The sequence below is a fragment of the Myodes glareolus genome, chromosome 16 (assembly GCF_982192425.1).
Source record: "Myodes glareolus chromosome 16, mMyoGla1.1, whole genome shotgun sequence".
Lineage (NCBI taxonomy): Eukaryota > Metazoa > Chordata > Mammalia > Rodentia > Cricetidae > Myodes > Myodes glareolus.
The window spans coordinates 69352268-69365992 of NC_142041.1; the positions used below are offsets into that span (position 1 = coordinate 69352268).

Here is a 13725-nt window from a genome sequence, read left to right on the forward strand (position 1 = left end):
AACCGAAGCCCTTGGGGCAGAGAAAGCCTGGCACAGTGCACCTTCTTTGCAAAGAATTTCAAACTTACAAGGAAGTTAGAAGTATATTAATTCATAGAAAACAAACATAAGAAGCAAAGTAATTCATAGACAACAAACACATCTTTCATTCAGATAATGCTGTTGTTTGATTTTACACCATGCGCTTTGCCTTTCTTTCTGTGGGTGTGCATGTATGCACATGCAAACACACTCACACATTGTTCTGAACATGTGAGGCTAAATCACATTTACATGCCCAGTACCCCAAATATCATATATTTTCGAAGTCTAGAGAGAGTCTTTCCTGCAATGACAGTTCACTCTAATGTGATCCCTGTGTGTTCTCTAATCCACAGACTGACCTCATGTCCTGTGCAGCATATGCGAGACACATCCAGGATCCTTCCCTGTGTGTGGTTGCCATGTATTTTCAGTATAACGTAATCTGGAAGATTTCCACGACATTTTTTCCTTTCTTTTCTATCTTATTTATATTTTATGACATTGACATTTTTTGTTCTTTATTTTTTTTAATTGATTTTTATTGAGCTCTACATTTTTCTCTGCTCCCCTCCCTGCCTCTCCCCTCCTCCCTTCAACCGTTCCCCAAGGTTCCCATGCTCCCAATTTACTCAGAGGATCTTGTCTTTTTCTACTTTCTACTTCCCATGTAGATTAGATCTATGTAAGTCTCTCTTAGTGTCTGCATTATTGTCTAAGTTCTCTGGGATTGAGGTTTGTAGGCTGGTTTTCTTTGCTTTATGTTTAAAAACCACCTATGAGTGAGTACATGTGATAATTGTCTTTCTGTGTCTGGGTTATCTCACTCAAAATAATGTTTTCTGGCTCCGTCCATTTTCCTGCAAAATTTAAGATGTCTTTATTTTTTTCTGCTGTGTAGTACTCCATTGTGAAAATATACCACATTTTCCTTATCCATTTTTTGGTCGAGGGACATTTAGCTTTTTTCCGGGTTCTGACTATGACAAACAAAGCTGCTATGAACATAGCTGAGTACATGTCCTTGTGGCACGATTGAGCATCCTTTGGATATATACCCAAAAGTGGAATTACTGGGTCTTGAGGGAGGTTGTTTCCTAATTTTCTGAGAAATCACTACACTGATATTCAAAATGGTTGAACCAGCTTGCATTCCCACCAGCAATGCAGAAGTGTTCCCTTTTCCCCACAACTTCTCCAGCATAAGTTGCCATCAGTGTTTTTGATCTTGGCCATTCTTACAGTTGTAAGATGGAATCTCAGAGTTGTTTTGATTTGCATTTCTCTGATGACTAAGGATGTTGAACATTTCCTTAAGTGTCTTTCAGACATTTTAGAGTTCTCTGTTTAGGTCTGTACTCCATTTTTTTTATTGGATTATGTGTTCTTTTGGTGTCAAATTTCTTGAGTTCTTTGTACATTTTGGAGATCAGCCCTCTGTCTAATGTGGGGTTAGTGAAGATCTTTTTCCATTCTATAGGCTGTCATTTTATTTGTTGACCACGTCCTTTGCTTTACAGAAGCTTTTCAGTTTCAGGAGGTCCCATTTATTAATTGCTTTTCTCAGTGTCTGTGCTGCTGAGGTTATATTTAGGAAGTGGTCTCCTGTGCCAATGCATTCAACTGTACTTTCCACTTTCTCTTCTGTAAGGTTCAGTGTGGCTGGCTTTATGTTGAGGTCTTTGATCCATTTGGACTTGAGTTTTGTGCATGCTGATAGATATGGGTTTATTTTTATTCTACTACATGTTGATATCAGGTTATGCCAGTACCACTTGTTAAATATGCTTTCTTTTTTCCATTTGATATTTTTTTGCTACTTTGTCAAAAATCAAGTGTTTGAAGATGTGTAGATTGATATCTGGGTCTTCTATTTGGTTCCATTGATTCTCCTGTCTGTTCTTATGCCAATACTAGGGTGTTTCCAGTACTGTAGCTCTGTAGTAGAGTTTGAAATCAGGGATTGTGATGCCTCCAGAAGTTCTTTTATTGTATAGGACTGTTTTGGTTATCCTTGGATTTTGTTTTTCCATATGAAGTTGAGTACTGTTCTTTCGTGGTCTTTGAAGAATTTTGCTGGGATTTTGATGGGCATTGCGTTGAATCTGTGACATTGACATTTTGAGAAATTCAGTCAACCCCTGCCTTCATTTTTTAAATACAACATTCCTCATGTTTTAACTTCTTGGTAGATTCCTTGTCATTATCCTGACATGTGGATTCCTCAAACACAGTGCTCAATAGATGACATTACTTCCTTTGCAAGGCACAAGTTAGTTGCTTGGTTTCCCTTCATTGGTGAGGCTCCTTGCGACATGCAGAGAAGTGGTTGTTCAGTTTTGACACCTTGTGTGCATTAGTTTTCCTACTTGAAATGCATAAGCAATTTGTGTGAAAGTGCTGTAAGATTGTGATTCAGAATCGTCTAGGAGACTCAACTCTGACGGTATCTACGAGGACGTTTCCAGAGAGATTCATAGAGGAAAGAAGAACCATGGCAGGTCAGGGGCATCATTCCATGAACTGAGGTCCCAGCCTGGCTGGAAAGGGGACAGCTCACTGACCTAAGGCATTCATCTGGTTCTGTTCCCAGCTGCAGACGCAATGTGACCACAGCTTCTGTCACTGTCCCCACCGCAAGCTGCTGTTGTCAGCTGTGCCATCATATCACTGAGAAAAGTGACCAGGGAAGAGCCAGGCTGGGGCTACTCCTGGTGACCAGGGAAGAGCCAGGCTTGGCATACTGGTGTAGGATGGTCTTCTTTCTATGTGTTGCTTTCATTGGTCAAATAAAGAGGCCACCTTGGCCTTTTGATAGGACAGCAGCATAGATAGGTGAAGTAGACAAAACAGAATGCTGGGAGAAAGAAGGCAGAATCAGAGAGCTGCCATGGAGCCAGCTGAAAAGGTCAGACATGCTGAATCTCTCCCGGTAAGCCACAGTCATGTGGTGACATACAGATTATTAGAAATGGGTTAATAAAGATGTGAGAGTTAGCCAAGAAGAGGCTAGATATAATGGGCCAGGCAGTGTTTAAATGAATACAGTTTGCTTGTAATTATTTCGGGTATAAAGATAGCTGGGAGCCAGGCGGCAGGAACGCAGCCCACTGCTCCTTTTACAGCAGGATACTCCTGGTTACCAGTGAAGAGCCAGTCTTGGGCTACTCCTGATCAGTTTCTTCTAGCTTTATAATCCATTGATAGTTCTTGCCTGAGCCAATATTTGCTGTGGTAGTTAAAAAATGATGCTTGTTTTCTAGAACTCCTTAAAACATGCCGTCTGCGACACATGCACTCTGCGGTATGTGCAGTCTGAGGTACATGCAGCCTGCAGTACATGCACTCCGCGGTACATGCAGTCTGAGGTACATGCAGTCTGTGGTACACGTTCTCTGTGGTACATGCACTCTGCGGTACATGCTCTCTGGGGTACATGCAGCCTGCGGTACATGCTCTCTGGGGTACACGCACTCTGTGGTTTCTTCCCATCTTCTATCTACCATCTATCATCTAGCCATAATTTCAGCACAGAGTCTTGAATTACTCTTTTTCCCAGTGGTTTAAAATTCATGATGATAATTTATGAATTTATGATTTCTTAATAATTCTTAAACTTGTGATTTTATCCAGTATTTTGGGGAAGTTTCTTTGTGTTCAGGTAATACACTTCTCTCATTTCTTTGATTATTTTTTATTTTAGTGTATAAAAATGTTTAAATCTTAGCTGGGCAGTGGTGACCCAGCACTTGGGAGGCAGAAAAACCCTGTCTCAAAAAACAAAACAAAACACAAATAGTTAAAATCTCACTGAGTACTACTCTGTCTTAATGTGGAATCAGCCATCCCTTTTAGTGAGAAATGACATCAAACAACAAGCTCTGAGTGTTAGGCATGCTTATGTTTCTGGGGTATCTGTGCTTCTTAGCTCTTTGGGGAGACAAAACCAGAAGACCCAAGCATGCAAACACACATCAGGTGTGTGCATATATCACACACATACACGTGTAGTTGTGTCTGTACAATTGTACCTATTTATAAACGTACACATAGCTTGGAGACTGTATTAGTATCTGTGACCAAACACCAGGTCTAAACAACGGGAGGGCGGACTTGTTGTGGCTGGTAACTTCAGAAATCAGAATTCTAGAGTCTCAGATAGTTAACTACATTGGTTCTGGGCATGTGGTGCCACGAAGCATCAACACACCCAATCTGTATAGCAGAGGCAGACTCATTCAAGATAGAAGGCATAAAAAGAGGGAAGGGTCTAGGGGTAACCGTTAAAGGCATGCCCCCATTGATCTACTTCTTCCATGAAGACCCCACCTGCTAATGCTTTTAGAATCACACAAAATAGTCCCACCAGTTAGGGGGTCAAGACTTCAACACGTGTGACTGAAAGGGACATCTGCTATTTACAGCATGATGGAAACTGTGGATTTACACTGATCGTTTTGCATTTATTCATGGATTTTCCTCATTTATGTGATTGCCATAAATAGTCACATAATTCTCATTTACTCAATCATATATTAGTTTCGTTCTTACATAAGCACAGTGGCTCCTCATTCTTGCATATCAAGAATTACCGAATTCATTAATTTTACGACTACCAAACACAAAAGAGGCCATATGCTCATCAAATCTTGTATGAGAATGTAGCAGCTTTTATTCACCATATACAAACATGGGTTATAACCCAATTGTCTCAATAGAAGGATGGATTATCAAAATGATACAGTTATACAATGGAATAATACTCATCAATAAAAAGGAACAAATTACTACTACATGTAACAATCTGGCTGAGTATGAAAAACATCGTGCTAGGTTTTAAAATGGAAACAGAAATGAATGCATGAGGTCTGGTTCTATTCTAGGAAAAGCTAATCTAGCACCAAATCAGCACCATCTTGCTTCTGGTGGGTGAGACAGAACAAGATATTACCTTTGGAGGGGGACGAGGAAGCTTTTTAAGATTAAGAAAATGTGTTTATCTTGGTCAGGAGGTGAGCTATGTAGGTACCTACACTTGTCATAGTATGTTCGATTGCTGTGATAGCTGTGTATCCCGTTGTCTGTACATTATAAAACTTTGGCCGAAATGGAATGGAGGCTGCTCCTATTGGCTGAAACTAGAGTCCCCCAGTTTAAAACAGCTCATCCCCTTGCTTTGTTTTCTTTGTGGTTTTCCCTGCCTCATACCTTCCCAGGCCTCTGGAGACATTTATCACTGCCCAGATCAATATTCTTACTTTGTTTTAGTATTGATAACTTCTTTTCAAACAGTATGAGCACAGCCTAGGCTGTCACTTAGCAGACAGTGATTTTCATGGGTTATTTGTGTCTGGTCAATACAGAAGGATTAACATAATAAGACATGGATGAAACAGAAAATGTCTAAATTAACAAATTTAGGTTAATCCTCAGTTTAAACCTTTACCTATAGGACATATCAGGACAAATGCAAAACCAGACAAACCAGCTGCAGGGTCCTCAGGTCTTGCTGAATGATTCCCAGTCTTAGGTGGGGAAGCACCAGTTGAATGATGCAGCGATTTTCTCAGACCTTCTCGTAAATTCTGGTGCAGACCACACCCTTCATCATGCATTCCTTAAAAAAGGGAGATTGACTGTGTAAAATACAAGTTAGAGAACAGGACATCCGGAATAAAACAGTGGTCTAAATGAACTCATAAGATGACATTTGGAAAACATTCACATGCCAGTTCTCTAGCAGTTCACAATTATGGCCGCTGACATTTGAGGACAACTTTTAAAGCTGATCTGTGTTACGATCCATGATATTTATTAAGCAGTAATTTTAGATATGAAATTTAAGAAAAAAATTCACAATTGTAATGCTTAATGTTGGTTGCCAGCTTTGTGGGAACTAGAGTCCTCACAAGAATAAAATAAAATTCCATGTGTGATGGAGAGTCTGTGTTGGGTTGGCTGAGGTGAGAAGACCTGAAGACTGGGCACATGTCACATCAGCGAAGTGCTGTTCCATGGACCATGGCCTTAGACTAAGGCAGAAGAGGTGGGCTGGATTCTAGTGTTCATCTGTCCTTGCTTCCTGATATGACAAACTGGCTTCAGTGTGGATAGGACTTACCTTGGGTATTGCAAACCCCTTAGCAGAGAAAGACGAAGAGCGAGGAGAGAAGGAGGACATATACTGGAGAAGTCTTGTGTCATTAAGAGTTTAGAGAAAGAAGACTCTTTATTGACATTGTGTAGTAGTTGTAAGAAAAACAAGGAATTAAGGTTGTTTCTTCTGAATTAACAGCCTTCTTACAATTTGTACAATGATATAGTCCTTGGCTCCTTGGACTTGGGGATGTGCATAAGGTGGGTAGAGATAGTCAACACTGCACCACCTCTAGAGAGTCTGAGAGCACGCCAGTGGAGACTTGTTCTCTTTGTAATGCCACACCAGACCCTTGACACTAAATTGTAAACTGCACCCGGCGATGCCCTGCCTCTACCTCTGGCTCCTCCACCATGTGAAGGGATGGATGCTTTCGTTAAAATGTCATGGGTCAAAGCAAAATACCTTTTATGTCTCACAGGCTCATGTAGTCTCTATAGTTTAAAGCTTTAAAAAGCGATAAGAAAGTGATTTAAGGTATATTAAAAAATTGTATGTTGCTTATTATGGTTTAAAATGTATATAATTTGCAACAAAATTTGGCCTTAACAGCTAACAAAAACATAAAATTTCATACATGGGTGTATATATGCATGTGTGTACGTGCACGCATGTGTGTATGTGCATTTGTGTGTGTGCATTTGTGTGTGTAAGTTTGTGTCTGTGCTTGTATGTGTGATATTCAGCTCTTTTTTTAGCGCACGTGTGTGTGTGTGTGTGTGTGTGTGTGTGTGTGTGTGTAACTTAGATTATCATAGTCTGGTTCCTATTTGTAAGAACCCCATCTGGAACATGGAGGAGGTTCAACAGGACCCCAATAGTCTCTGTCCAGGGCAAATAGTAAGACCTTGCCCATCACTTGCTTCTGGTTTGTTGCTGGAAATTTTCATCTGTATTTTATCTATGTGGATTAGTCTATTTTCTGGCATGTCTGTAAGTTTTGTTGCAAGCATGGAGCTGAGACAGAAGTGTCTCTGCTACCACCATCTCTGAGATCGCTGGTCACTGGATTCAGCTTGGCAGGATAACGTCTTTTTCATGTGGATAACATTACTTAAAAGTTTCCTCTGTGACCTGTGTCAGGTTGATCCGCCTGACACTGATGGGGAAAAGAAAGCAAAGTAGAACAGCCAAAAAATTAGACTTGGTTTATGTGAACATTCTGTACCTCAAGACTTATAAGTTTATTGGGTATGGTTAAAAAATCTGTAAAATCTATTTAAAAAAAAGGTTAAAACTAGTAACACTGAGGTTTTATAGTTTAAAATCTATGTATAGGAATCTTAAAAGAACCATGTGGCCTGATTCCATCTTTAGGCAGCTGTGTGGCTGGTCACCACCATTGCTAGGGTTAGAAAAGATGGATGTCATGTGACTCCACTGCCATCTTTGGAGTGGGACTGCCAAAAGACAACAGCAGTTCTCTGAGATATTTTCAATTAGGATAGATTTTTGTGTAATAATTCCTGACCTTCAAACAAGGTTTACGAAGGATAGTATTTAAAAATAATGTTTAATAAGGTGTTAAGCTACACCTCCAAGCATTGATATGCAAGACTGTACAAAGCCAGAGTTGGTAACACTAAGAGTCCCCCAGGTAAAATTGGTTTTAAGATATGAGGGGTCATAGTGAGCAGCCGAGGCTTCCAAATGTGCGGCAGAGCTAGAGTTCCTAAGGAGAACCCAGTTACAATGGTGAACCTTACTGGTTTCGGAGATGCTGGTGTCCCAGTCCCAGTTAAATAGAGCAGGCTGGGACCTGGAAGGCAGTCTGTGAAATGCGGCCCAGGTTGAGTCCAGAGAGGTGACCCAAACCCCTTGGAAAAGATTGTTCCCTCTGTGAGAGCTTGGCTCTGCCTTGGGTGGGTTATGACTGTGCCCTATTTTTCCCCTCTTTATTGCTGAGAGATTGTACACTTTTTTTTTTAAAGAAAAAAGTGGAGTTTTACAGACATTTAAATTATAAAAACACACTGGAAAACATTTGATTTTGAACATTTTAAGTTTAGAAAACGTTTTATCACGGTGTCTTTGTGCAATCTTGGGAGACAGTTTGCTTTACGTGAGGAGGCGCCCAGCTCCTCTCTCCCAAGGTGTCAGCTGCCTTCCCTGTTCCCTTCGCTCAAAGACTCAGGCCTCGGGTCTCGCTTCCCTAGAGCTACTCCTAGGTCCAGACACAGTTTACCTAGATGCCATACTCAAAAAAGAGATAAACCCACAAAACAGAGTTCAACGAAACTTCCTACTAGTCCTAAAGAAACTCACGTCACCATGACTGCCCTGTGTCTTGTAGTGAGTGATTGAAAAAGAAAGGTGTGAAGTTTATGTAAGGTCTCAGGACAGGAAAGCTTAAGTTATGAGGCTCTAAAAAATTGTTTTAGGGTTCTAAGATGGTGTTTAAGGTGTGTAGAAAGGTTTGAGGACCTAAAAAACATACAGATGTGTTTTGAGGTACGTGGATGCAATTTGTGAAGCTATAAGAAACAAGATGGCTTTAAGGTTTATGGAAAATGACTCAGAATTCTTTCACTCTCTATGCTGTTGTTACATTAAGACTTAAAATCTAGAGTTTTAGCATTAACCAATGGAATTCTGACAAATCCAGAGTTTTAGCGTTAACCAATGGAATTCTAATAACCTGTTACTCTAGCTCCAGTAAGGCACAGCTCCTATTCAGTCACAAGCTCAGCATTTTACATTTCTTTTGGTGGTTTTCTAAATGCAGACTTAAAGGTGTTTCTTGTTGTACTAAAGACATCTGTCCAATCTACATACACAGTCTTCTAACAGCTTCTTATAGGCTTCAGGAAACTGACTTGGATCTGCCTCACAGGCCATATAAACTACAGATTAGGTACTGTCAATCAGTAGCCTCTTCCTGAGGGAGTGGGAATTCTCCCCCTTTCCCTGGTCTTGGGTCTTCCTTCTCCCAGCTACCAGGACCATAGATCTAGAAGTTTCCATTGTACCCCTAGCTCTAGATGGTGGAGCGGAGCCTGGACAAAAAGGGATTTGGTCAACTTTCCACCTATGCCCCAGCATCAGCAGGAAGTAGTCATAGATGAACTCTTTGTTCCTTATCATTCATTTATTCTCAACAAAAAGGCAGGGACGGAGGTGCCTGTTTACCATATCAAATCAAAGCTGGACCTGGCTGCCAGGTCATCCAGCATCCTTTAGTCCCTCGCTGTTTGTTATAGGGTGTGACCACATACCCTACCTTCTTCCCTGAACTCTCCAGCCCAACGGCTGCGTTGCCTTCCCTGCAGAGGCTCTTCCCTATATAATCCAAACATTTTGGTTGCAGACCTTACATGGGCAAATTACTGTAATTAGTCATGGTGTTACAATCTCTCTTGGCTTTCTCATGGAAAGATTTATAAATTCCTTAAATTCCTTTGTCACAGGATTAAGCTTTTGTTCATTTATTATCAATTTGAGCATTATTCTAGACTTTGTGCTCATTTTTATTCTTCTTCCTGTCTTTCTCTGGTAACTGACAAGCCTATTTGATCTCTTCACCATAGTTTCCAGATGTCTAAATTACAAAATAAAAAAAAAAAAAAGAGGAGACGCCATGGACCGCATGGTGACCACTGCGGCTGGACACAGCGCCAGCTTTTCAGCATTAGACCACCCTTCCCCAGCACTTTTTTTTTTAACTTTCATTTTTAAAGATTCTCACTACTAATTCCTTTCCCTTTGTAAAATTTTGTGCAGGTTATGAAGGATGAAAATGTGTAGAATGGCGGCCTCTCTCTAAACAAAATAATTCTCTGGAGAGAATTCCCTGCCACCACGGAACCAGGAATCTCCTTGTGCCCTCCTAACTACACCGAGTGCAGGAAGGTTAGAGATTTACTAGACGTATCTGATCTAGGATGAAACGCCTGCAGTTCAGATCCAGAGTCTGAGGCCACTTAGGGCAAGGGTTCAGTTAACAAGTGTAGAGAAATCAGAGTGGAATGTTACAATGGGAAAAGAGTAAGACATCAGGAGGCCCGTGTAGTAAGATTAAGACACAGACACATTTAGGGAACAGCTCAGGGCTTATCCCTGTGAGGAATGAAAGTTGCTCTTAAGTTATAGTATAGCATCTGCTCCCTAGAAGTCCTCTTCCTAAGGTCAGGCATTTGAATAAGGATCTCCATTTCTTTAGGGGCTCAAGGAAAGTTCCTGCTTACTAAAGCAGTCATTCTCCTTATCTCTGGCAAGAAAAATTTAATGTCCCTTCATTATCATATGACTATTGTCAAAGTCAATGCTAGGATTCTTCAACCCCTGATCTTAAATCACACCCCAGCTCAATGCCCCTGTTCTCCCATCCAATCCTATACGCAAATATAAAATGTAAAAGACATATTCCTTTTTCAATAAATGCGGCTGGCAACCATCCTGATTCAGATTGTGTCCAGTCCCTGGCTCCTGTCGTCCTCCCTCCCACTGCACATGTCCTCTTTGGGACTTGAACCCCTGCCCAAGCAGGTCTCTGGCATAGTTCTTTTTTTCTGAAGATACTTTTTAGCTGGTTTTGCTCACAAGAATAGCGACTAATAAAAAGTGATTTTTCACATTTGCCTTATCCAGTGAGCGGTCAATAATCTCCCTAAGAGATTCGGATTGATTGATCTATAATGGGGCCCTCATGTTGGGACTGTCTCCTCATGTAAATCTAGTGCATAGTGAAAACTAAGAACCACACACTGAAAGAAATATCCAAAACACTGGAGGATTGTATGCATGTGCCAATTAGTGAGCACAGAGTCACAGGCTTCAATCGTTCGCGTCCGTCTTGACTCTTTTTCCTTATTCGGATCTGCTAACTAAAGGAGGTCTTCAGAATTTACAGCTTAGATTGCAGTTTTTACATTGTTTATAAGTTCCTATGGACTATTGAAAGCAAAGTACTTTTACTGCAGATAGTCTATAATTGAGCCTGTCAGGGTTATATTTTACTTTTGCCAAGTATACTTTTTTTGGTTGTAAGTCCAAATAAGTGACATTTATCTATATTTTCAATATTGTTTAAACTTTATTGTTTTGATACGGCTGCTTGAAAATCTTGAACTAACACTCAAAGGACTTAAATATGAATCTTTTATGGCTTTCCAGTTAAGCACTAACTCTGGCTTTATTCTTAGCATTATTGTTCATTTGTAGTCTAAAGAACAAGGGACATTTTGAGACGAGCATAATCAATGTATTTATGTAGCTTTATTTCTGTCTCGAGAATTGGGGATGTTCTTACTAAGCATCTCAACTCCCCGATGTCCACAAAATCAGCAACGACGCCCACAAAATCAGCATGAAGCAGTCACGCAGATGACACAGATGACAGGCTCACACGTGCGCGCAAGGGCTTAGCTAAGTCGTATGTAGACGTAACCACGCATGCGCGCATGTGGGTCACGCGGGACTAACATTCAGGCACTTCTGTCTGAGGGCTTGTCCCCAAGTGCATGGCTCTAGAACCTGGAAGTGTCAGCCTATGTGGCTGATATCATTACACTTACCACGACCATTTTCCCGTCCAGCAGCTTCCTCTTTATGGTTGTTTCTTTACCGTCCCATCTCTGCACTTGTCGCAGGGCTCCCCTCTCCAGCGTCACGATGCTCTGCGAAGACAAGTTCATGGTTAGTTTGCCTCAGTTTCCACGGCAGATGTCTCAGTACGTCATGTTCATTCCCCACCGCCCATAATCCTAGAAGAAATAATCCTGTCACTCAATAGTTGACTGGACCAAGTTTCAGAACAAATACTACACTTTACCTTGGTTTTTCTGTTGTCGGCTGTGGTTTCTTCAAACTCCTGGCCCAGCTTGAAGGAGATCTCTGTGTTTTTGAAGGCGCTTTCTGTTCTTATCGTCATATAATCCCCCTTCCTGCTGATGGTCACAGTGGGCTTGGCCAAATTTCCCAGTTTTCTGTTGGCTAACCCCACACCTGAAAAGCAAGGCAACATCAGATTGTGGGGGCAAGGCAACATATCTAAGGGACAATGGTGATCACCTTCTGTATTTAGTAGTACCTTCAATGAGTAGATGGCAGGGTTTCCTGCCAAGGACTTCCTGCATGTTTCAACAATGAGCTGAGAAACATGTTGGTGACAGTGTAGCGCTCCAGCAGTGGTGCCCACAGAGTTCATGGCGCAAACACTGTTCAGTTTTACCCACTTTGCTATGCCCAATGCTACCCTCACCACAGAATAAGTCATTTCTGTTCCATATAAGCTTAAAAACAGTTTAGTTTGTAATTACAAGCATAGTTGCTTTCAATGAGACTATCTCTCTTCTCCTCCAGCCATCCCCCACACTGTTCTATAATATTTTCTGTCAATAAGGAGCTATGGGCATAGTGAAACCCTCCTTTTTATATCCTTGATTAAATCTCATTTCTGACATTTTGCAGTTTCTAAATCTGCTTGGTGAAAAAACAAAATAAAACAAACTGTCCATCAGCCTTTTCTGTCTGTTGACAGTGTTCCGACACAGCATTAGTGTTACTGAATTTGAACTCACTGCTGCCAACCAGTTCTTCTGATCTCAGCCACTTTTAAATGTTACACACGTCCTCACGTAGGAGCTGCTTCATTCCTCAAGCTTCACACACTTGATTATTTAATAATAAACAAACTCAAAGCAAATAAAAAATCTTTAGTTTGTATAAATATTGAAATTTAAAATTGTGGTTTTCTAGTACTCAACTCTTTATCTTATGAGCATATTCATTTCTATTAAGCCAGCTTTTACAAAATTCCAGAATATGGATTGACTAAAATTCTAATATTTTTCCCAAGTCTCCAAAGACAAGCCTGTGAAACTGCCTCCTCCCGGTCCCATGCATTTAAATAGCTTAATTTAAGTTAAGTTCTGATAATTTACTGCCAATGAGGTGGAAGTAAATTTCATGAACGACAGAGAAGATTGCACATCAGCCCACACGACATTCCCCAGGCACCCAGGAAAAGGCGTGAGAAGAAAATCTCCTGCGTCTGTCTGTAAAGGGGTGTTTGCGTAGAGGGTTTCTCACCCAAAGCCTTCATGTAGTCATCAAAGTGCTCACTGGAGACGAGTTTCCAGGTGCCTAGAAATTTGCTACTCATTGCGACGAATGAGAATTCAGCACAGTTCCTGGTGGGATGCAACAGATGCTGAGATGCTGAGACCTTGCACAGTTCTTTTCAAAGACACCCAAAGCATGTGACTTATGCTGAGACCCAATGGGGAAAGGAGGTGATGGGACTGGGTAATGAATGGCTCTTAAGTCAGAAACTGCCTACCCATGGGAAAAGAAACCCCTACATAATGTCCCTGTGTTTCCAAAATCGTGAAAATAACTGAAAGCATTGTTTGAACCTTCAGAATATTCTTTTGGTTGATCTTACGTTGATATGAATGCTCAAGTCCTTCTATGCATTATATGCTTGAGTGAGTGTGTGTGTGCCCATACATGAATACATTTGAGTGCACATGCATATGTGTAGGCATCTTGGTGACTCTTAATTCAGCACAATTAGGATTTCTTAAAAGAAAGAAAACGTCTGTGAG

The 13725-nt window shown here is 40.9% G+C and overlaps 1 protein-coding gene across 1 annotated transcript; it reads right to left on the reverse strand.

The window, feature by feature from the left end:
* Positions 1–4670: 4670 nt before the first annotated feature.
* Positions 4671–13307, reverse strand: LOC125391195 (myelin P2 protein). Its single transcript, XM_048420524.3, has 4 exons — positions 13208–13307; positions 11949–12121; positions 11692–11793; positions 4671–5638 (listed from the first exon to the last, which is right to left on the reverse strand). Exons 1-4 carry the CDS (start codon positions 13278–13280, stop codon positions 5588–5590), a joined length of 399 nt encoding a protein of 132 aa, XP_048276481.1. The 5' UTR covers positions 13281–13307; the 3' UTR covers positions 4671–5587.
* Between the last annotated feature and the right edge of the window lie 418 nt (positions 13308–13725).

Coding starts and splice junctions, on each gene's coding strand:
- LOC125391195 (XM_048420524.3), bottom strand. CDS start 13,280: ATGAGTAGCAAATTTCTAGGCACCTGGAAACTCGTCTCCAGTGAGCAC. Junction 12,122..13,207: donor TGACTACATGAAGGCTTTGG/GTGAGAAACCCT, acceptor CTTGCTTTTCAG/GTGTGGGGTTAGCCAACAGA. Junction 5,639..11,691: donor TGGACGGGAAAATGGTCGTG/GTAAGTGTAATG, acceptor CCCTTTTTTAAG/GAATGCATGATGAAGGGTGT.